Source organism: Colius striatus, chromosome 3 (genome assembly GCF_028858725.1).
Source record: "Colius striatus isolate bColStr4 chromosome 3, bColStr4.1.hap1, whole genome shotgun sequence".
Classification (NCBI taxonomy): domain Eukaryota; kingdom Metazoa; phylum Chordata; class Aves; order Coliiformes; family Coliidae; genus Colius; species Colius striatus.
In genome coordinates this window covers 37,669,009-37,690,472 of record NC_084761.1, presented here as the reverse complement: position 1 = coordinate 37,690,472, position 21,464 = coordinate 37,669,009, and the positions used below count along the sequence as shown (strand labels likewise).

At 45.1% G+C, this 21,464-nt stretch overlaps 2 protein-coding genes across 4 annotated transcripts; one reads left to right on the top strand and one right to left on the bottom strand.

Moving 5' to 3' along the window:
• Positions 1-1,334: 1,334 nt before the first annotated feature.
• LOC104562777 (estradiol 17-beta-dehydrogenase 11-like) lies at positions 1,335-8,356 on the bottom strand. The gene is made up of 7 exons (XM_061993521.1): positions 7,916-8,356; positions 6,841-6,948; positions 6,252-6,383; positions 5,160-5,266; positions 3,772-3,909; positions 3,389-3,505; positions 1,335-2,049 (listed from the first exon to the last, which is right to left on the bottom strand). Exons 1-7 carry the CDS (start codon positions 8,123-8,125, stop codon positions 1,962-1,964), a joined length of 900 nt encoding a protein of 299 aa, XP_061849505.1. The 5' UTR covers positions 8,126-8,356; the 3' UTR covers positions 1,335-1,961.
• Positions 8,357-8,485: 129 nt separating this feature from the next.
• On the top strand, positions 8,486-19,759 carry NUDT9 (nudix hydrolase 9). 3 transcript variants are annotated; one of them, XM_061993518.1, is made up of 8 exons: positions 8,504-8,944; positions 10,437-10,673; positions 12,634-12,729; positions 13,490-13,576; positions 14,790-14,943; positions 15,312-15,458; positions 15,670-15,754; positions 19,161-19,759. In XM_061993518.1, exons 1-8 carry the CDS (start codon positions 8,811-8,813, stop codon positions 19,334-19,336), a joined length of 1,116 nt encoding a protein of 371 aa, XP_061849502.1. In that variant the 5' UTR covers positions 8,504-8,810; the 3' UTR covers positions 19,337-19,759. The 3 variants fall into 3 exon arrangements, with proteins under 3 accessions (XP_061849504.1, XP_061849502.1, XP_010209172.2); XM_010210870.2 differs by having other exon boundaries at positions 8,509-8,944; positions 14,790-14,901; XM_061993520.1 differs by lacking the exon at positions 19,161-19,759 and having other exon boundaries at positions 8,486-8,944; positions 15,663-15,749.
• The last annotated feature ends 1,705 nt before the right edge of the window (positions 19,760-21,464 follow it).

The window sequence follows — 21,464 nt, the reverse complement described above, 5'->3', positions numbered from 1 at the left end:
TGAGCAGGGATCCAATCCTTGAAATAGCAGAAATGTGAAGAGTGTGTACCAGGAGAGGCTAAGCTGGGTGGAAAGTTAAGAATGTTTGCTAGCAATACAAGAGATAACTGTCAAATTCCCTACAGATCAATAAAGTACTGATTTAGGCTTCAGGCTCCAGGATTAAGGACAAACATTTTGGCAAGTATGCCGTTCTTTCTGAGAGGGCTTTTGAAGCAGCTGTATTTTAGGCCTTTTGCTCACTAGGTAAGAATAGGTGGAAGTTAACATAATGAAAAAGGCAAAAGTATGTGCTCTGGCTTCAGGTGTCTCCTAAATACAACAGGGCTGTTGTTTTAGCAAAAGGGCAATGTGCAGCTCACAAAAAAAAAAAAAAAAAAAAAAAGGCAGGGCCAGCAAAAAAACATGCATTTTTTCTTTGGTTATAAATGTCAACTGTGACTAAGTAGTCTTTCATTGGCTTTTAAACTTTTTTTTTTTTTTTAATGCCCTGAATTTTGCAAGCCCTTTGTTTTGTTTTCTCACCTACAGGGATTTTGCACTGTGAAGCAGAAGTTCCCAAGATGGCAGCTTGTGCTTTGGCACACCCTGAATGTCCTGTTATGTGACTGTTAGGTGAGCAAAAATGAAGCCATTTCTGTGTCATTTAGCAACCATTTATGCTGGTGGCAGCACAAACTTCTGGCTGTTGCCACCTAAGAGCAGGAGGAGCTGGCTGAGGAGGGCTTTGGAGCTGGCTGAGGAGAACCTCAGTTTCAGACCACCCTGAAATGGTTGGGTGAGCAGGACAGGTTCTACTGGAAACCACCCCTCCCCAGCAGTGCTGCAAGCAGCAGCGTGTCCAGGCCTCCCTTGGGTGGCTGCGAGCCAGCCAGGGCCTGGCACAGTTGGGAGTTGCACAAGGTGATGTGTACTCTGAAGAGGTCTTTGTCCCATGTTTCATCAGGGCCTGTTCCCTTGTACCACTGGCCAAAGGCCTTTGGGGGCTGAAGCTCCTCATGTTGGCAGGTCGCATCAGAGCAGGCCGCTCATCATGCCAGGGGCTGAGTCAGCTCACCCAGAGCCTTCCCCCATGCAGCCTCTGTCCCTTTTGGCAGACTCAGCATTGCAGCCCTGGCCCCTTCATGGGCTGTGCTGTCAGTGTGCTGTACCATGCCTAGACCTGGCCCTGGCCCTGATCTTGATGGGGCTGCCTGGAGTGGCTGGGACCTGCCTCATCCCTGCAGCTTGACCTGGCTGTTGGCAGACTCTGGCTGACCCTTTCACTGCTGTGGCACCTGCTCCGCCAACCTTGCTTGGGCTTGATTACCACCTCTATTGACAAGACACATCTGTGGGTTAGAGAACTCTGTTTATTTGGAATAAGGCGTGTTCATGGTGCTAATGCAAAATGAATCATTGACGTAATTACTATGTAAGAGGTATGTGTAATGTATTTCTTTCAGTACATATAAGCCTGTAATATTTCAGGTACTCACTACAAAAGCACACAAAACTCTTTGAGTGTTCATTAGACCACATTAAAAAAAAAAGTTGAAAAGATAAATGGAGATGAAGCAGGCCACCTACCTCCCCTATAAACTGCTTCTTGTACGACACTTTTGCTCAGGGATCAGTCCAGATCAATGTAGTCTCAGGCCACCCCTTTGCACTCAGTAAAGCAGCTGTGCTAAGCCAGAGATGGGCTTTGTGGGGGTTCCTTTCTGCCTCAGCACTAGGAGATGAGGCGATGTGACGTGCAGCTGAAGCAGCCCTTAGGCTTCTAGAGCTGCTTCATTAATGCTCTGTGTTTTGCAGTTACATCCTTGCTGCAGGTGTGGGATGAACCCTTAGGTGTTCTTGGAAATGGTGGCCTGGAAGCATGTGCCCAGCCCTGCTCTGAATCAAACCAGCTGCCTTACGCTCAGCATGTGTTCTGTTTTCACTTGTGCCATTGAGAAATGAGAATCAATTTTTGCTTTTCACTGAGTGCTTCTCTGCCCAACCACTGCATCAAACTTGGTATTGGTCATCTTTTTCAGAAAATCAATGGCACGTTCTGGAAGCAACCTGGAAGAGATAATACATGAAATCAAATGATGGCAACGAGTGGCACTGGAGCTGAGGAAGGAGCTGGTCTGGGAGCAGAATGTGTGCATACACATGGACTGAGACTAATAACAGGGCGTTATTTCTAAACAATATGTAAACCTCATCAATCTCTGACTTGTTTATCTCTTATCACACCGATGTCCCTTTAAGAACAGTTCTCAGGCCAGGTATTTACTGGGTAGTGTTTGGGTTGCAACATTGCTGCAGAAGTGAAGGAGCTTCAATATTGACCAGAGCTATGTACCTATCGAGTGACCTTTGCTCTGAAAATCAGCAGGCCTATGGTAGGATGATATGTTAAAACTGAGGTGTCATTTCCTCTCCTTGGTGTCCTGCTGCCTCAAATGAAGACCAAAAATGAAAGGTCCTAACGTCTTTGACATCATTAGGTTTGACTTGTCAGTGCTTCCCAGGCAATCAATTTTACAAGCATTTAAAAAACCACATTTTACCTGAGCTCTGGGAAAAATACTGCTTCAGCAGAGCAGCTTCATTGGATATTAAAGATGTGTGAGAGAATAAATCTTGATTTACATAGCAGAAAGAGGCAGTAGAACAAGTGGGAAAGCAATTTCCCAGCCTCAGTGACCTTGGTTTTTGGTGTTGACATGAAGAACCAAACATTAATAAGAAAAACAAGCCACCAGCTCTGTCTGGAACTGGGCTGCCGGTTCAGAGCAACTGTTGTTTACAAGCCCAAGTAAAATGGTGACCTGTGAAAGCATGTTCTTGCTCTCCCCCTCCTTCTCTATCAGCCTGGACTACAGTTGAGTTCCACCTGAGACCAGTTAGCTGCAGAAGGTGGATCACAAGGACCTATGACAGTACTACAGAAAACCTTTTTGTACCATGTCTGCAGTTGTCATTAGAGAGAGACACTGCTATTGAATTACCTTGTCATGTGGTTTTCTCATACTGAAATAGTTCAGATAGGTGGTCACTTAAAAAACAGTATTTTTTCCCGTGGACAGTTCCACACTCTCTAGTTACTACAGGCAAACTGATGTCAAATCTGGACTGCTTAATAACGGAGTAGAGTGATGTCAAACACTGAATATACAAGAAAAATAAATGAAACTGCGTTGAATGTGAACTTCTACTGTTCATCTGTCAGTCCAGTGTTTATGTATGCTGACAAACTGTATCTTATTATACCATCAATGAAAAATGCTATACCTCATAAAACCAAATATGACTTTGGATCAGATGTTACAAGTCTGATGCTTGTATTGTAACTTAGTATTAATATGTGCCTCTCCCTTCCCCCCCCCCCCTTTTTTTTTGTTTTGTTACTTACATTTCAGAAAGTAAAGCAAGGCTTAGATGTGGTGGGACAAAAACCATTTTCTGGTTGGTCAGTATTCCTTCCATCAAAGCTTCTACAACTTCGTCAATCTCCAAAATCTTTCCAAGCCTACAGAGGAAAGCACACATCTAAAAGCTATGCTGGCAAAGCAGGGGGTGGTACTAGCTGCTGTAGGATGCTTCACAGATGCACCAGCTCAGGACATACAAATGCAGCACGAGGTATGGTAAAGGACGCTGCAGACTTTCTTTAGCCAATGGCATATATGGTTTTATATAGTCAGTTGGAATAGGAGGCCTAAGGCTGGGGCTAAGACCCAGTGCCTTGATGCAAAGGGGGAAGGAAAGGCAGGAAGGCAGACTTCGAATCACTACCTTATGCTGGGGTTTTTGACAAATCCGGTGTTTATAAAAACAGGACAGAGACACGTTGTTTTTATTCCATCCTTTCTCAGGGTAGACAGCTCCTCTGTCAGACCTTTATGAAATCCAACTGCCGCAAACTTGCTTGAACTGCAGGAGGGGAAAAAACACACATGAGAAGGTAGAAATACTATTTCTAGCTTTCTACAACTAGAAAGAGCCTGAAAGAACACACAGGACTGACTAGGAGGCAAAATCAGAAATAATCCAGCTGAGACAAAATGGCCGGGAATCATTCTCACTTTCCCCAGGGCAGCGTAGTGCTGGATTAGACGTTGCTGTGTGGGGGAGTAACTGTGGCATGCAGGGCAGGTGTCTTTCAGAAGAAGCTGCCTTAGTGATGGACAGGCAGATGTCAGGAATTCTTCAAAAATGATACCTAATGTGCATCAATCAACGGACTTCTCTTTTTTCCCCGTGTGAGAAGGTTCTCAGAAGGCGTACAGCCTCCTCAGTCTATAAACTGACAAAGGATGGCAGGGCAGAAATGCAGAACAACTCCCTGCTGTATCTCATTCCACACAGGAGTGTCACATGACATTTTCACGTGAGTTTTGAAATAGAGGATCATTGGGCATGCAACATTGAGGAGATTAATGCCGTAGAGATTGGCACAGGCCAAGGCTTGCAATCATCTCCAAAAGGAAGCAGAACAAGAGAATCAGTAAATTGACTGCTATTGATTCTGGCAGTGCAATCCCAGAAAAATCTCTCTCTGGGGAGTTCTCACGTTGCCAGCAGTGAGCAAGTCCCCAAGAAGGAGTGCTCCCTGGAGAAGATTGCTCTGCTGTTAGAGGACCAGAGCTGACACAGAATGACAATGAAATCTAACAGTTCTTGTGATCACTCCCTGTATTTTCTAGATGTGTTTCAAGCAGAAAAGCAATTTTGTCTCGTGATAGTGGAAGAATTTCTATGCACTACAGCCACTGCCACAATGGGACAAAGATCAGAAGCTACTCACTAGGGGTTTACTTGACAGCACTACAACTACTCGTAGGACCGCCGCTTTCTAAGGAGAAGAGGAGATACCTTTTGGCTAAGCAAACATCTGGATCAATGGGAGAGACAGAAAAGGAGACGCTTTCATTGGTGGATGTGTCACAGGACTGTTCCTTCATACAAGCATTGCTCCTGAGTCAGTCAGAGCCAAGGAGCAAATTGGCAGGAGCCTCTGGGCATCCTGCAGTGCTGCCGTTGGGCTCTTTTCCTCCTGAGCGCGGTCCTTTGGATGTACCGTATGCAGTGAGAGGGTGATTTTGGTGACTCTGTGCTTGCTGCTGGAGGAGACGCAATTAAAAATAAAAGGAATGAAGAGCACTGACTTGAAAATCACTTACCAGTATGTCACCATGAAAGAAGTCACAAAATGACCTGCCGCCGAAGCCACTGTGACGATGTGGCCATAGTTGTTGTCCATCATGGTTGGCAGAAAAGCTCTTGTTGTCTTGAAAGTCATTTAAACCCAGAGCCAAAAATGGTAGGGGGGGAGAAGAGGAAAAGAACAATGTTTTCTTAGGCATATTCAACGCTGACTCCAAGGATCATGAATTAAGCGATTGCTACTGCTAACACAATGTGCTGTACAGCACCTTTGATTCTGAGAGCCACAGAGGTACCCGTTCCCCACTCAGCTGGAACACTTGGCAACCTGTTTTCCAAACGGGAGTGTTTCAGGGAGCTGCTACAAACATCTTTCCTACACTGCTGTTTGGGTTTAGATGTCAGATGCAACGCTGCCAGTGTCTCACCCAGCACATACAATGACACACTCCTCAATATGTAGATCCCCTTTGTTTCTAATGAGAAGAAGTCCTTAACAGCTGAAGCCCTCTTGTTTTGTGACTGCTGCTGGCAGTGCCTTGCCCGGGGGCTCAGCTGGGGTGTGCCAAGGACACAAGTGCCATCTCTGGTAGGGCCCAGCTGAGTCACATTGACTCAGACTGCTTGGGGGAAAGTCAACAGAGAGAGATACAGATCATGAGGACAGACAGGACTGAAGGGACTCAGAAGCAGCTCAGGGAGGCAGGAGAAAGGCAATGACACAACACGTTACAAGGCACAAGAGGCAGAGGGCCCAGGGAGAACGGCCGTGCTGGTGAGTGCAGCCAGGGAGGGCCAGGCCTCGCTACACCCTGCAGCCAGGCTGTGCAGGACCTGTGGAGCTGCCCTACCCTGCTCTACCCAACCTGCCCGGCCACTCGGGCCACGTGTTGGCTCACTGTTCTGCGGGACAGCTCATAAAAACATTGCTTCGCATTTTTCAGATGTATAGCTTCTGTCTGCAGGGGCTCAGTGCTCAGCCACAGGTGCCCAAACTTCCTGATGCAAAGAGGAACCCCCACGTGCCTCTGACAGAGCTGAACCCATCCTGCATCTCCTCAACAACACTCCCCAAAAAACAGAGCTATCAGGAAGGGACAGGCCCTTACCCAGATGTGAGCAAGAATGTTGACTTCAAACATCCTTTCAATCTGCTCGTCCCGAGTTGAGAGCAGGTCAGCAGTCGTAATCACACCAGCGTTATTCACCAGGATGGAGACATCCCCAATGTCCTTTCTCACCTTTTGGACAGGAAAAAAACAGAAAGGTGGGTGTCATTTGTTATTAAAAAAAACCCAAATGAAACAGAAACAAAACTGGGAACATGAAAAACAATTAATTTGATTCTGAAGGTTGTTTCTTTGAGGAAGACTGTGCCATGTTTCCAGAGGTGGTCTGAATGGTGCAGTAGTACCATGAAATCTGGTTTAGAGCTGATGCTTCTCCCTTAATTGCTGCCAGTATTTAGTCTTCCACACGCTGCCCCCAGACACAGAGTGCTCTCTGTAGTCAAAGCTGGGACTGTGGACATGCGGACTGCTTTGAGCCAGCAGGACTGCTTCTGTCATAGCAGCAACAAGTGAGGAGATTCCAAGGGTTTGCATGATTTGCCTACAATACCTCTTCTCTTGTTTTCCTGACTTATCCGAGAATTGAATATGTTTGGGGAAGCCTTTGGATGTGCCCCTGCTCCCCTACCTTCTCTGCAGCGCTGTAGATTTCCTCCCTTTTGCTGCAGTCCACCACAAAGGTTTGAACAGTTGCTCCCAGCCTTCTGCATTCTGCTGCCGTGTCCTCGATGCCGTGCTGTGAGAGTCAGAATAGAAAGACACATATGCACAGCTGTACCCTGCCCACGTGTTGCTGCTCAGCCACAATCCATGACTGTAAGCACAGCTCTTGGAGCACAGGCCCAGAAATGAAAAGGGGCCCAATATGTTTCTGCGTTCACAGACTGGATGTGAAAAAAAGAGGTGAGCTCCAAAGTGCACCTAAGTGTAGAGAGATGCTTCTTACAAGAAAGCTCTGTTAATATGCATTGCCTGACATTGGCTATCCCAGTCTGAAGCACTGAAGCCGATTCCCAGAATATTGCCAGAACTCAGGTACTGGTCTCTGGAAACAAAACCAGATTTTTATTTTTGCTTAGTAACAACAAAATCTGAAGTTTTATTTCAGTTCATATCTTGTGTCTGAAGATCTGTTCCTATCACAGAAGACTGCCAAAATAGATCAGAATGCTTTTTTTATTTAGCCACATTCTTCTCCCTTAGTGTGGTTTAGGCATTTGGTCATTTCAGTAATCAAGTTGGAGGCTTTTTTGGATATGACCAGCAGTGTGAAGGTGATGTCTATCTTTTATATCACAATGAAATAAATATAAGCCAATCTTTCTGCTTCAAAGCAGGATCAATAGGTTTCTGACTTTCCATCATAATTTAAGTTGTTCTTAACTTCAGGCTCCCTTGGAATTTCCATGCCTCCTCATCTCCATCCTTACAATACATTTCCCAGCAGCAAAGCTCACTCACTCGCTATTAAGTTCTTCCTCCATTCCAGTGACCATGGACAACACTCTATTGGCAGCAGCCTCTTACACAGTCAGACTCTTGCCATGTACACCTCTGACCCCAAGTCACCCCAAGTCCCGAGCAGGCGGGAGGGGGCTGGCAGGAGGTGATGTGGGTGCAGTGCCCGCAGCGCTTCTCATGCTTCGGAAGGAAGCGCCGCGGGCTCGGGGCTGAGCGCGCAGGAACAGGAACGGTGCCATTACCTTATTAATGTCCCACAGTACCAGCCTGCTTTGCCGCTTGGCGAACTCGCAGGCAGTGGCTCTCCCGACGCCGTGGCCAGCACCCGTGATGAGGACGAGTTCTCCGCTGACAGACTTTCTCTTCACAGGGACAAAAAGCTTTACGAAAGCCTCTAAGTAGGCGTAGATGAGTGTGGCTAGGAACCGGAGAAGATCCAGAAATGGATTCATTGTTTTTTCTGAAAGCCTTTTAATTGCGGAACGGAGTTGCGCTCCGCAACGCCTGCCAGCACCTGCGACCGGGCGCGGTGGGCACTGCCCTTCCCCGCCGCCAGGGGGTGCAAGCGGACAGCGCCGCTCCCCCCGCGGGTGCTGGGCCTGTGCCGCGGTAGGATCCGCCCCCGCCCCGCCCGGCGCGGCCCTGCCGCCCCTCGCCGCGCGGGCAGCGCCAGACGCGGGGACGCCGATCGCCACGGCCGGAGGCTATCGGCCCGTGCCTGGCCACACCTCCCAGCGTCCACGTAACCAATCAGAGAGCTGCGTTGGACGAGGGGCGTGTCTATTCATGGAGAAGAGCTTGCGAGCGGGAGCTGCTCACGATTGGTGGTGCTCTGCCCAATGAGAGGCGAGCTTGTACAGAGTGCTGTTGGCGGCGTTAGCTGAGTGGTGTGCGGTTCGCCCTGGCCCGGGCAGGGTGGCCTCGGTGGCAGCCGAGCTCTCCGCGCCTCCTGCTCGCTGTCAGGGCGGCCGATCGTCGCAGGGGTGCCTGCCCGGAGTTCAGTGGGAGCTGGCCGGTCGGAGACGGCTGCCTCGCCCACCCGGTCCCCTGCCCGCATCTTCGGCCTGGGCCCTAGCGCGGCCTTGTGGAGCTGAGGCGGGAACTGCTCCTGCAGAGTTGGGGTCCGCGGCGGCGTCGATGCTCTCCCTCAGCAGCGTCCTGCGTGCAACTGCCGTGTCCGGTTTCGCTCGGGCAGTCGCCGTGTTTTCTTTCACAGTTGCTTTTTCCTCCCCGCCTGCCCCGTGTGCTCTCCAGCGCTGCCCGCCCCTCAGGTACCGTGGCCTGTCGGTGGTGAAGCTGGGCGGTGTCCAGGCCAAGCTGGGGGGGGCGCTCCTCAGCCTTGGAGCCCTAGTCGGTGGCTCTGCTGGCGCCAGGCCCTGTTGGGGGGCTGGCCTGTTTTCCACGGAGTAGGCACCTCCTCGCTGGGCCAAGGTCTCGGCTGCCTTCCTGTCGACTGCCGGCAGAGGTGGAGCGTGGCACGGGATGTGCTGTGTAGCTGAGGGTGTCCCTTTTGAACATGGCAGAACCAAAAATCAGGCTGTCGTTTTTATGGGAAAAATATGAAAGTTTGATCTTTGTGTGGAGGTTGGCCCCCTGTCAAGTATGCCCTTTATCCCGTTTCTGATAAAGACTTTTGAGTCTTAGGGGCATTGTGAATTGAATTGTGTTCTTGAGAGTACCATCTCAGCAGTGAATGTGACAGCACATGAATGCTGTAACTGTAAGCAACAGATTTTCAATGCCAATGTGATGCAGAATCTGCTCTCCTTGATGAGCCTGAAGATTCCACAGCATGAGTGAGAAGTTTAGAAGTGGAACTGCTGTTTTTGAAAAAGCCTGGCCTATTTTGCTTGATTGATTGAAAAAAAACACCCACCAAAACAATAACCAAAACCATTTTTCATTAAGAACTTACTAATGTCTTGGTTTTAGAGTACTCTTGTAGGTTGTAGCCCCATGCTGAACTTTGAGTCTCTTATGTAGATTAATTCCGGGTTTTTTTTTGGAATAGTTAAAGTGAGTATGGGAAGGCCACTTTTCTTTGTTGAAGGAAGTCTCTAGAGATGGTGATCAGGCATGGTAACCCCATCTTGTGTGAAGTCTTTCAGCTCTTGAAAACCCATGGCAAAATAAAGTCACTAGATGTCTCAAGTTTTTGTTTTGTCTTTTAACTTAAATAGCTTGATAGTTCTAGCCTTCCTTGACATTGAAAAGTAAGATTTGCACTGTCCTACTCAGTATTGCACAAAATAATATTTTGGTGGTCATAGCAACTTGCTGTGCTGTGTTGCTCAGGCTTTTGGATATTTCATTCTTGCTCTTACCTGGTCTGTCACTGAATGTGAGAGCAGGATGCTTGTAGGGCTGGGTTGGTTTGTTGATGAAATGCTCACATACTCAAGCAGGCTTTCCTGCTGCATTTGTGGTGTATATCTTTGTACTGTTCCTTGGATATGATAAATGGTCCAAAATGACAGTTCTAGTTCTTGGCTTCTCATTCATGCTATGAAATCCCCATATGTATCTAGTAGGTACTACTTCTTTTACTACTACTTCTCCTCTGCTTTGAGAAGCTGAAGGTAAGATTCAGAATTTGTTGGTCCAGGCATACATTTGCATGGTGTCTGAAAGAAGCAATCCTGTATTACTGAGAGATGTTTTGTGGAAAAGCCTAGTGTGCTCTGCTTGCTCTAATGTCCTATTGCAAATATGGAATTAAGTAACTAATTTAATAATTAAATTTACTTTTTTTTTTTCTTTCAGCAAAGTGTCTGTCAAGTGTTGGTCCCTTCTTCATCCTCTTAACATGTCCAACAGTTATAATGTTAAGTTATACCACAGCAAAGCTCTCACCTCCCCATATCCAGGATCACATGTTGAACGTAGCCAAGTTCCTGAAGATAAAGTGGGCTGGATGACTGAGTGGAGAGATTATAATCCTGTGGAGTACACTGCAATGTCTGTATTGTCTGGACCCAACTGGGCAGATCCCCAAATCAAGTGAGTGGAAATTGTAGCTCTTTTCTCCTGTGAACATGGAAGGAGGAAATAGTGATCAGCAGGGTTAATATGATCATCAGCTTAAGTGACATATGATTCTATAGTGAAATGTGAAAGTCAAGACCAAAGCTGATGATCACAGAATCTGAAGGGTTGAAAGAGATCTTGAAAGATCATCTAGTCCAACCCCCCTGCCAGAGCAGGGCCACTGAGAGTAGGTCACATAGGAACTCATCCAGGTGGGTTTTGAATGTCCCCAGAGGAGACTCAACAACCCCTCTGGGCAGCCTGTTCCAGTGCTCCATCACCCTCGTAGTGAAGAAATTATTCCTTGTATTTCTTTGGAACTTCACATGTTCCAGCTTGTACCCATTGCCCCTTGTCCTATCATTGGCCATCATTGAGAACATCCTCCTGACACCCACCCTTTACATATTTGTAAACATTAACAAGGTCACCCCTCAGTCTCCTGCAAGCTAAAGAGCCCCAGCTCCCTCAGTCTTTAATCATAGGGAGATGCTCCACTCCCTACATCATGTTTGTGGCTCTGCACTGAACTCTCTCCAGCAGTTCCTTCTTGAACTGTGAATTGGAATAATGGACAACTGCCAGTGTTGTGTAGGGCTTCTTATCTGTGTTGTGAGCTAAGTAAAAATCTTATTCTACTTAAGAATTTGGGAGAACCTTGTTCATGGATTAAATGCAGGATGAGAAAAGAGTTGTAGCTCTTGATTTCAGTGCTCCGACTCATGAAATGAGACAGGTTGAGCTTGTGACTGTAATTCTCTTTTTCTGAATGTGTATTCAATTTTATTGATTCTGTGAGGATAGTCTCTTCTCAAGGAATACTGTATGCTTCTTGACCAGAAGGTTAGATGCATGAGTCTAGTGTAACTTGTGATAATGTGAAATGATGATTCCTGTATAGAAAGAGCAGCACATAGTGGCATTTGATGTTTCAACCTTACCTTCCTCATTTCACATGCTATATCAACGTGTGCTTCTGTTTACTTTTAACTTGGTTAGTGCTCTGCCGATTGCAAGGCACGCTGCTCCTCAGACTCCCTAGGGCTGCTGATGTTCTGCCAAGGCATAGTTGGGAAAGCGTCAGATAATCTTTTAGTAGCTGTTGATAATACTTGAAAATGCAGAGTCATTGTTTAGATATTGGTGTAACTTCCCAAACAAATGACATGTAGAAGAAGCAAGCCAGTAGTTTGAAAACTGTGTTGGCTTGAGGAGAATTGCTTTTGGGAAAAGAAATATACTTCTGTAGATTTTTTTTTTTTTAGATAGCTTCTCTACCAGTTTTCAGAGGTGCATGTAGGAGATAGGCATTAAGCTAATATTGAAAATTGGTGATTATTGTAACTCTGATAAATCATATGTAATAATTAGTGCTCAATTATTTTAATTAGCAAAATCTTTTTTAGTTTTATCAATGGATCATAGAATCATAGAATGGTAGAGTTGAAAGGGACTTTTAGAGATCATCTAGTCCAACCCCCCTGCAGAAACAGGTTCACCTAAATCAGGTCGCATAGGAACATGCCCAGGTGGGCCTTGAAGACCTCCAAGAAAGGAGACTCCACAACTCCTCTGGGCAGCCTGTGCCACTGCTCCACCACCCTCACAGTAAAATAGTTTTATGTTCTCTAACCTTAACAAGACCTTTGAAACACTTTGCATCTCTCTAGATTTTCATTTAGACAATGTTAGATATTTTAGAGGGGCACACTTGTGTCTGCAGAGCTAAATACAGGGAGACTGTCACCAGGAAAGGTTGGTATTTTGTAGGCTCCTGTAGGAAAGGGAGGGCCTGCAACTTGAGTTCTGATGAGAACTAATCATTGATCGATGAGTGTTGCTGATTTGTTAGTTGACCTTAAAGCTTTAGTGAGGTAGAGAGGTGTTTTGTGTTTTATAACTTCTCTACGTTAAGTTATTCTTTTCCACACAGTGATAAAGGCTTTTCTCCCAAATTTAATGAGAGAGATGGAGAAGTGGAGAGGAAGAGTCTGAATGGCTTGTATGCAGTCGAAAATGGGAGGCCCCGGTGAGTGGGTTTTTTGTTTGCATGTTCATTTCAGTGATATAGTTTGAGAACTCTTACAGGTCTATCATTTTTGATATACAGTAGCCACTAGAAGAGAATCAACATAGTTCACCTTAGAGAGGGGGAAATGATACCTCAGGGCCAGAGAGTTCTTTCTGGAATCAGGTTGTGACAGGGAGACACAAAAAAGGCTAGCAGTACTACCACAGGAGGGTTGTGACAGCAATGGAGTTGGAGGAGGTCTAACGCCGGTAATAGTAGGGTCTGCTGAATTAATTGTTTGCACAGTTTAACTGAATGTTGGGTTCTTAAGTTTTTGTGCAACTCGTGCAAAAGAGCATTGCCCTCCACTGACAAATCCTGGCATAGCACAGTTGGGTAATCGCACCTAAAAATAATGTCTTTTTAAAAAATTTTGCACATAATTGCATATTCTGTGCTTCTGTAGTCTTGGAAACTAGATTCCATTTTCAGACATGACTGTGTGCACAGTGAGTACCCTTGATCGGGAGTATCTCAGAACACAAGGTCTGGGAAATGCCAAAGCCATTTCGTTTGTTTCTTTTCCCTGTACTAGCAAACACAAAAAGAGGCTGATGAAAGAGAAACCTGTACTTTGTTTATCTTGCTCTTTAAAGCATGTGGTTGCACCAAATGTAAATTACTATCCTTTGTTGTTATTTAAGCTTCTTTAAAGCTGCTCTTTTAGATTATTTGGAGTATATTTTTAATGTTCAATGTACTGTGTCACTTATTTCAGAAATCCAGCAGGAAGGACTGGTCTCACAGGCAGAGGACTGTTAGGACGCTGGGGGCCAAACCATGCTGCTGATCCTGTTGTAACTAGGTAAGGGACAGGTGACTGAATAGTGCTCTGCAGTAGAACAGAAAAGCCACACATCTTGTTTTTTCTGTGCATCCCTGGACAGGCTGTTACTTTGCACAGGCTTTTTGTGGGTGTTCTGTGTAAGCCCGTTCAGATATGGATGTCTGAATGGAGAGATGTATAGATGTGTGGAATGCAAATCTAATAATTTTTTTTTAGTCTTTGTATCTGTACAGACTCCCTGTGAATTACAGGCAATTGCTTCTGAAATGCTGAGGAAGCAGATGTAAAAAAAAACCAAAACAACCCAGGAAGTCTAATTCAGTAGAAATAGAAATAATCTTCAGCAATGAATGTAAAACCTGAAAGGATTATGTGATACTTTGATTCTGCATATGTAAAATGCCAAAAGGCCTTGGAAGAGGCTTGTTAAATTGCAGGGATAGATTTTTCTATCACAGTGATTCATCTGAAAGAAAAAAAAGCAGCATACCTGCTTTTACTCTTGTAAGAAATACTAACTTGACCTAGTATATGGTTAGAGGAGGTTGGATTAAGCTTCTTTGTTTTTGTCAGTGAATGCTCTGGTTTAGTGGCACTTTCACCAGTAGGATCTGAGTGTACACACTAATTGTTTCACACAAAGAGAGCATTTAGAAAAGATTGTGTTATTAACAAAAGTGCAAGCTAGGAAGTGCTGTGCTGAAAATCATCCTAAGGTGTTTTACTTTTTCAGAAGTACCAATTCTACAAAGTTGCTTCTTTGAAAGTAAAATTCAAGCTGCTTTTATTTTATCTTGATTTACATTGGATAGCTTTTAGCTTTAACTCTTGGTAGCTCTTAATTTTTTATAGAAGGTAATGGTGGCTGTTTGTGCCTCTTGCATGTGCTGGATGAGCAAGCTGGGGGCGTCACACCCATGGTATTCTGGAGCAGCAGCAGCTCACGTGCTGCCTATCACAGGCCCTCACGGCACAGCTCGGTGGGCGCTGTAGCTCAGAGCAGCTGCTGTGGAGAGGAAAATGTGGCTCCTGGGCAGTTCGTGCCCCTTTGGCTGAGGCAAACAGCTGGTGCAAGAGTGCAAGGAGCTTGGCGCTGAGCCCTTGAGCTCCTGTGCCGGATGGCATCTGTCAGCCCCCTGTGACAGTGTTGAGGTGGATGTCTCGCTGCTCACCTCCCAGGCCCTTGTGTCAAGGAGCAGCAAAGTATGTTGTTCTTGTTTGTTTGCTGCAGGTGGAAGAGGGATGGAAGTGGCAGTAAAGTTGCTCATCCGGTAACTGGCAAAAACATCTTACAGTTCGTAGCTATCAAGAGGAGAGACTGTGGGGAGTGGGCCATTCCAGGGGTAAGAGCAAAAGCTCCAGAGACAGTTGACATTTCCCTTCTGGTAAGGCCATGAGATGATAACTAATGTGCCTGTAACAATAGTGTGCGTTTTCATGAACAACCTCGTGTTGCAGTGGTGGGGAGAAATACTTTTCTGGATCATTAGCTGGTGTGCCTTCTGCTGTTTCTGCATTCCAGGATATGTTTAATTCTGACCATGTCTTTTGCCAAATGTAGGCAAAATTTAATCTGCTGCAAGTTTTGAAGGATGTACATGCTTGCTCTTTATAATTGTATGTACAGTTATTTACAGGTCCAGAGTATATTGCAGGTGGACATAATATACTAAGAGGTAGTCAAAGGGGAATAAAACCAAATAGTATCTGAGTGATAGTCACCCTTTTTTTTTTCCTTTCACCCCCCTCTAAGGGGATGGTGGACCCAGGGGAGAAGATTAGTGCTACCCTGAAGAGAGAATTTGCAGAGGAGGCCTTGAATTCTTTGCAGAAATCACCTGAGGAGAAAAGGGAATTGGAGAAACGTCTCCACAAGCTGTTCAGCCAGAAACACTTTGTGGTGAGCTCCCTGTCTCTTGAGATAGCCTCTTCAAACTATGCATGTAACTCAGCTGTGTGGAACTTGAAAAAGTGTAGCTGAAACAAAAATAAGCTGTGATGCTTGGGTTGTCATGGTGTAGAAAATAGAAAGGACTATTGAAACCTCTTCTTACTGATTCTAGCTTGTTTGTTGTGACACTGAGGTTGTTTTGGTTTGTTTGAGGCCTTAGGTGTATAGAGGATATGTGGATGACCCTCGTAACACTGATAATGCCTGGATGGAGACAGAGGCTGTCAACTATCATGATGAAACCGGTGGGTATCTCCATGCATGCACTTAGTTGCCTTTTACCCTATGTATTGCTTTGAAACTGGCATATATGTTGGACTGAGATTGGCAATGAAATTGTGGAGTGTGCAAGTCAGGTGTAAAATAATAAACTAAAACCAATGGATGTGAAGATCTCTTGTCTCCTGAGAGGTTCAGCCATGACAGGTCGTTCCCCTTTGGCTTCTATCAATCCTGAAATTAGGAACATATGAACTTTGCCTGAAAATTATTTACTGATTTGTCAGCTTGTTCTACGCGACAGACCACGTGCCTTCAGATGGAGGCTGAACGTTGGACGGGGGTTCCTTGTCATTGTATTTATCTTAAGTTGGCTTAGTTTCCCTTTTTAATGAGTCTGAAGTGAATGAATGATCTCCTTTAGTTATTTTTCCTTTAGTTATTCCTTTTTCCCTAGTTATATTTCCTTTAGTTATTTTTCCCAGCTAGCACAGCAGCACCACGACAGTCTCTCACTCAGTGCCCCCATTCACACCCACCCTTTGTTAGGATAGCAGAGGCCCCAGCGAAATGGGAGTAAAAAAATAAGCAAGGTTGTTGTGGATTGAGACAAGGGCAGGGAGGGCTCGCTGTCAATAACGGTTCCGGGCAAAACAGACTCCAGTACTCAACTTAGAGAGGAAAGTAGGAAAGTTTATTCTACAAGAAACAGAATGGAATAAAAGCAAAAAGGGAGTAGGATGATGAGAAGATTACAACAACCACTTCAAGATCTCTGTCCCCATCCCTCCTTTTTTCCCAGGCCCAGCTCACTGCTCCCGATATCCCTACTTCCTCCCCACTCAACGGCTCGGGGGCAGGGAATAGGGGATGTGGTCAGTCTCTCACAGATGGGCTCTGCTGCATCTCTCTGCTCAGACGATGATGACTCCTGGCATTCTTCCGCTGCTCCAACACGGGGTTCCTTCCCCGGGACACAGTCCTTAACAAACTTCTCTGGTGTGGATTGTTCCCAGCAGCTGTGGCTTCTACAGGGTGCCTCACCCGGGACGCAGTCCTTGGTGAATATCTCTGGTGTGGATTCTTTGCCACGGTTGCAGTTTCTGCAGTTACAGGGGCCCTCTCTCAGGACAAGGCCTCTTCTGGGCATAAGTTTAATGAGCTGCTTTGATGCGGGTTCCTCTCCACAGTTATAGCTGTGGATATTGGGTCCCTTCCTCGGGATACGGCCTCTTCTGGCCATAGTGACACAGGATCCCTCCCTCAGGACATGGCCTGCTCTGGCCGTAGTTTTAATGAAGAGAATCACTGCCCCTGGCTTGGGGTCTGTGATGAAGTGATTGGGTCCCTCCCACAGGACATGGCCTCCTCCGGCCATAGTCAGTGTCCCTGGCTCGGGGCCTTTGATGAAGTGAATCGCTGCCCCTGGTCCAGGGCCAGCTTTAGCAAAATGAGTCTCTGCCCCTGATGCGGGCTCATTATCAAAATGAATCTCTACCACTGATGTGGAGTCTTTAAAAAATGAAAATAAATCTCAGCTTCACCAGTCCTCTCTGTAGAATGCAGGGGAGTCTCTGCTACAGCACACCTCCTCCTCGCTTCCCTCACTGACCTTGGAGTCCGCATGGTTGTTTCTCTCTGTTCCTACTCCTTGCACCACCACCAGCTGGTGGAGAAGAAGGGGCAGAAGAAAAAGGAAGAAGAAGGACGAAGAAACCTACTCTTCCGGCTTCTTCTTAAAAAATGATCATGGAGGTGTCAAATTGGCTCAGCCCCAGAAGTGGGTGTGGCTCAGAGCTGGGGAGAGTTTTGAGCAACTGCTTACAGGAGCCATCTTTATAGCCTCTTCCCCCTTACCATAAAAGGGTGTAATGTCAAATTATGACAAGTAGCTACTGTGTGCTTCAGGAGCATTGTCTTTGGCTGCTGGCAGACTTTCACTGCTTTTGTTGCTTTCGTGATGTAATTGCTCTGAGACCTTTTATCTCAGTTACTCTGACAGTCATTGTTGGACCTTATTTTACTTCTATAAATCAGAAGGAATGGGCATAAATTGCTAGTTCTTAGATTGATCTGTCATCTTGGACTCTCATCCCTGACCTTTTAAGATAAATCAGTCTAGTTAGGTAGTTTTGATTTGTTCAAGTCTGAGACATCATACAGATATGTTTCCACTGTGTTTTGGTTAATAAATACGAGCAGTGAAGTTTCACACATCACTGGTCCTTGATTTCTCTGCCCTAGAAACAGTGAAGATACCATTTGTTTGGTCTTTGTTTCTAATACACAATTTGTAATACTTTTAAAAGCATTTCTTTGGTTTTCGAATGTGAAGTCCTGGGACTCTTTTTGAAAACAGAGTAAGAAACTTTGGAGGCCAATTCAGAAAAAGCAAGGCAGAAGGACTGGGTAAACTTGTGGAAATGATTCTCTGTTGTTATAGTAACTTAGAAGTTACTAGAATCATTAGAAGTTAGAAAAATTACAATTGGAAAAGACCTCTAAGATCAGGTCCAACCACTAACCTCACACTGCCAAGCCCATCACTAAACTAAACCATATCACTCAGCACCTCATCTATGTGTCTTGAGTATCTTCAGGGATGGTGACTCCACCACCTCCCTGGGCAGCCTGTTCCAATGCTTAATAACCCTCTTGGTAAAAAACTTCTTCCTAATGTCCAATCTAAACCTCTCCTGGTGCAACTTGAACTCATTTCCTTGTGTCCTATCCTTTGTACTGGAGAGAAAAAAACACAGAATGATAGAATGGTAGGGGTTGAAAGGGAGTTTTAGAGATCATCCGTTCCTGCAGAAGCAGGTCCACCTAGATCAGGTCACACAGGAACACGTCCAGGTGGATTTTGAAGACCTCCAGAGAGGAAGACTCCACATCTTCTGTGGGCAGCCTGTGCCAGGACTCCATCACTCTCACAGTGAAATAGTGCTTCAAATAGATTGACACCTACCTCACTACAAATCCCCTTCAGGTAGTTGTAGAGAGTGATTATGTCTCCTCTCAGCCTCCTCTTCTCTAGGCTTATCCCCTTGGTTATCCTGTGTGTGCCTCAGGATGGTGCTCAGGATGATTTGGTCCATAACCTTCCCTGGCTCGGAGGTCAGGCTGACAGGCCTGTAGTTCCCAGCGTGCTGTTTCGTCCTTGTCATGCTGCTGATGGTACCCTAAGATCTCCAAGGTATTACAAGGTTTCCTTGGAAACAAGGAGTTGACGCTATCTCTGCTGCTCAGATTTGTCTTAAAATAGTGCAAGTATGAAAAAAGTTTCTGGTACAGAATAAGTGAGCAACTTAAACTGCTTTTCAGGGAGAAACCAAATAAGGTTGCTGCCTGTGCAGGAGCCATGTGTGATCACGTGAGAAGAAAAAACAAGAAAGATGTAATGCTATGTCCTAACTCTTGTTTTTTGAACAGGTGAGACAATGGATAATTTGCCTCTGGAAGCAGGTGATGATGCTGGAGTAGTGAAGTGGGTTGACATCAGCGAGAAGCTCAAGCTGTATGCAAGTCATAGCTACTTCATTAAGCTTGTGGCTGAGAAACGGGAAGCCCACTGGAGTGAGGATCCTGGTCCGGGGTGCCATGAGTGATGGAAACAAGGAACTGATGGACACAAGAGGAGAGTGTTTTCCAGCTGTGAAATAAATGACATTGACCTTTTTGGTGGAAAGTCAGTGAAAATTCTATGAAATTCAGCTGGCAAAAACACTTGGCAGTGATAAACAGGCTTTTCTTTTTCAGACTTTAGATTGCTGCTTTTGGTTTCTTAGCTATTGTAAAATAAGATGAATGCAGAGTTGTTACCTTGTTTTGCTTTGTCTTCATTATTTGCAGCTGTTTCATAATATCTACAGATTTGCATGATGACACTGGGATTCTGACTGGGTGTAGTTCAGAGGCTCTTCACTGTTTTTGCGCTGGCTTCTTATTAGGAATGTGAGTTCTTAAGGGATATGAGACTTGTAGGATGATAATTTGAATGACTTAATTGCTAAATAATAAAATGAAGTTTCTTTTCTGAGTCATTTCACTTTACATGTCTTTTCACCGACTTTCTATATTGTGAGATTAGTTTTCATATTTAATTGCTTTCTAGTTTACAGGATGGATGGTATTCACATGTGAGTGTCTTGGCAGTGCCTGTATCTAAAAAGATAACTGTAGGAGGATGTAGCTTTATGCCTGATTTTTGGGTGCTGAATTTTGAGGTTCCCCTCTTCCCACTACTTATGGCAGTACAGCTGTTGGGGTGACTGTGCCATAAGCAGAGTCACTGGAAAGAAGCAGCCTTAAAGTATTATCTTGTAAATTATGGTGGTTTTTTTAGGCTCTGTGAGTAACTTGCAGTCAAGAGGCTGAAGTGGATGTTATGTGGCATCTGTGCTGGTAACAAGAGCTGTGCAACGGTTGCTGACATTTCTCCTTGTGTTTTTAAGTAAGAAGTAGTTGCTGTTAATTGTGTGATAGTGTCAAGAGTTGATGACAGTGACAGCTAAAAGCTATGGTTGAGACCTGGGGAGGAGATCTTATTGAATTTTGAGCCATATGTTAAAGGAAGGTGGTGAGAAATGTCATGGGCTGTAATTACCTTTTGTAACAGTACTGTGACGTGCCCATGCATTTCTGAGACTGTTGGCCGCATCCTGCATAACTAACGAATGATTTTAGGCCTTGCTCCTTTTCAACACCACACCTTCCTCCCAGTTAGCTAATAAAATCTGGAGGAGTCATGTGCATTTATACAGAGAACCCTGGGAATCTTGTGGAGTTACTAGTGTTCCCCTTTCAAAAGAGGAAATAATGCTAAGAGGAGAATGGGTAAATCGCTTGTGAGCTGTCCTTGTGTGAACTGTATGTTTGATTGTTTGAAGGTGGCTGTAGAAAGAGCAACAAAGCAGTAGGCTGCAGTCAGGCAGGAAAAATGCTGTCAAAATTACTTTTTCCCTGAGACATTTGAAGTCCCAGAGAAAGGACCTTTTTTTCAAATGAGTTAGCACAGAGAATATGGTTTTGTACATGTAATCTGGGTTGATTTATGTACACTGTTCTGTGAGAAATGTGAAATGGGTAACAAGATAGGATTACCAAACAAACTGTCCATGAAACTGGCTTTTATCATACATAATCTTTTGTTTGTGTAAGACATTCTCATATTGAAAATAATTATATCTTGATTCATTGTCTCCCAGGGCATCAGGCTGAAGGTACACTAGGATTAGCAGCCCTTTCTGGTTCAAGAGCAAATTAGCAAGGGGCAAGTAGACTTCCACTATTCAAGCTACCAAAATAGCATTTCTGAATCCCATTATGATGAAATGGTTCAGGTAAAAGGCGTTTTCTGATCTTCCTTTGTAGGAACAGCGTTTGAAGCTTCTTGCTTTACATCAGAGCATGCTGGGAATGTTTTTGTTGAAGTACTGGGCTTAAAATCACAAAGTTAATGGGATTCAGCAGTAATCTCATTCTGTCCTGCTTTTATGCCTAAATTATGCCTGTCTTCAGGCCAGAAAATTTTAAGAGATGGTGAAAGAAAATTTCTCAGGAAAATTGGTAGCAGTAGTTGTTACTTCTGTGGGAGGAAAGAAGAATGTGCCTGCTGATGTGTCAGTGCTGTGATATCCTCTACTCCTTGTGATGGCAGACCTGTTGCTGATCAGTCTTTTGACATGCATCTACAGTCACCATGTGCATAGAATTAGCTTCATTACATGGTTTGTC

What these genes read in the sequence shown, in the direction of transcription:
- LOC104562777 (XM_061993521.1), bottom strand. Translation starts at nt 8,125, where the DNA reads ATGAATCCATTTCTGGATCTTCTCCGGTTCCTAGCCACACTCATCTAC. An exon ending in ACATTCTTGCTCACATCTGG is followed by an intron (nt 5,267 to 6,251) that starts GTAAGGGCCTGT and finishes ATGACTTTCAAG; the next exon opens with ACAACAAGAGCTTTTCTGCC. An exon ending in CTTGCTTTACTTTCTGAAAT is followed by an intron (nt 2,050 to 3,388) that starts GTAAGTAACAAA and finishes TATCTCTTCCAG; the next exon opens with GTTGCTTCCAGAACGTGCCA.
- NUDT9 (XM_061993518.1), top strand. Translation starts at nt 8,811, where the DNA reads ATGCTCTCCCTCAGCAGCGTCCTGCGTGCAACTGCCGTGTCCGGTTTC. An exon ending in TGGGCAGATCCCCAAATCAA is followed by an intron (nt 10,674 to 12,633) that starts GTGAGTGGAAAT and finishes TTTTCCACACAG; the next exon opens with TGATAAAGGCTTTTCTCCCA. An exon ending in CAGTTGACATTTCCCTTCTG is followed by an intron (nt 14,944 to 15,311) that starts GTAAGGCCATGA and finishes CCCCCCTCTAAG; the next exon opens with GGGATGGTGGACCCAGGGGA.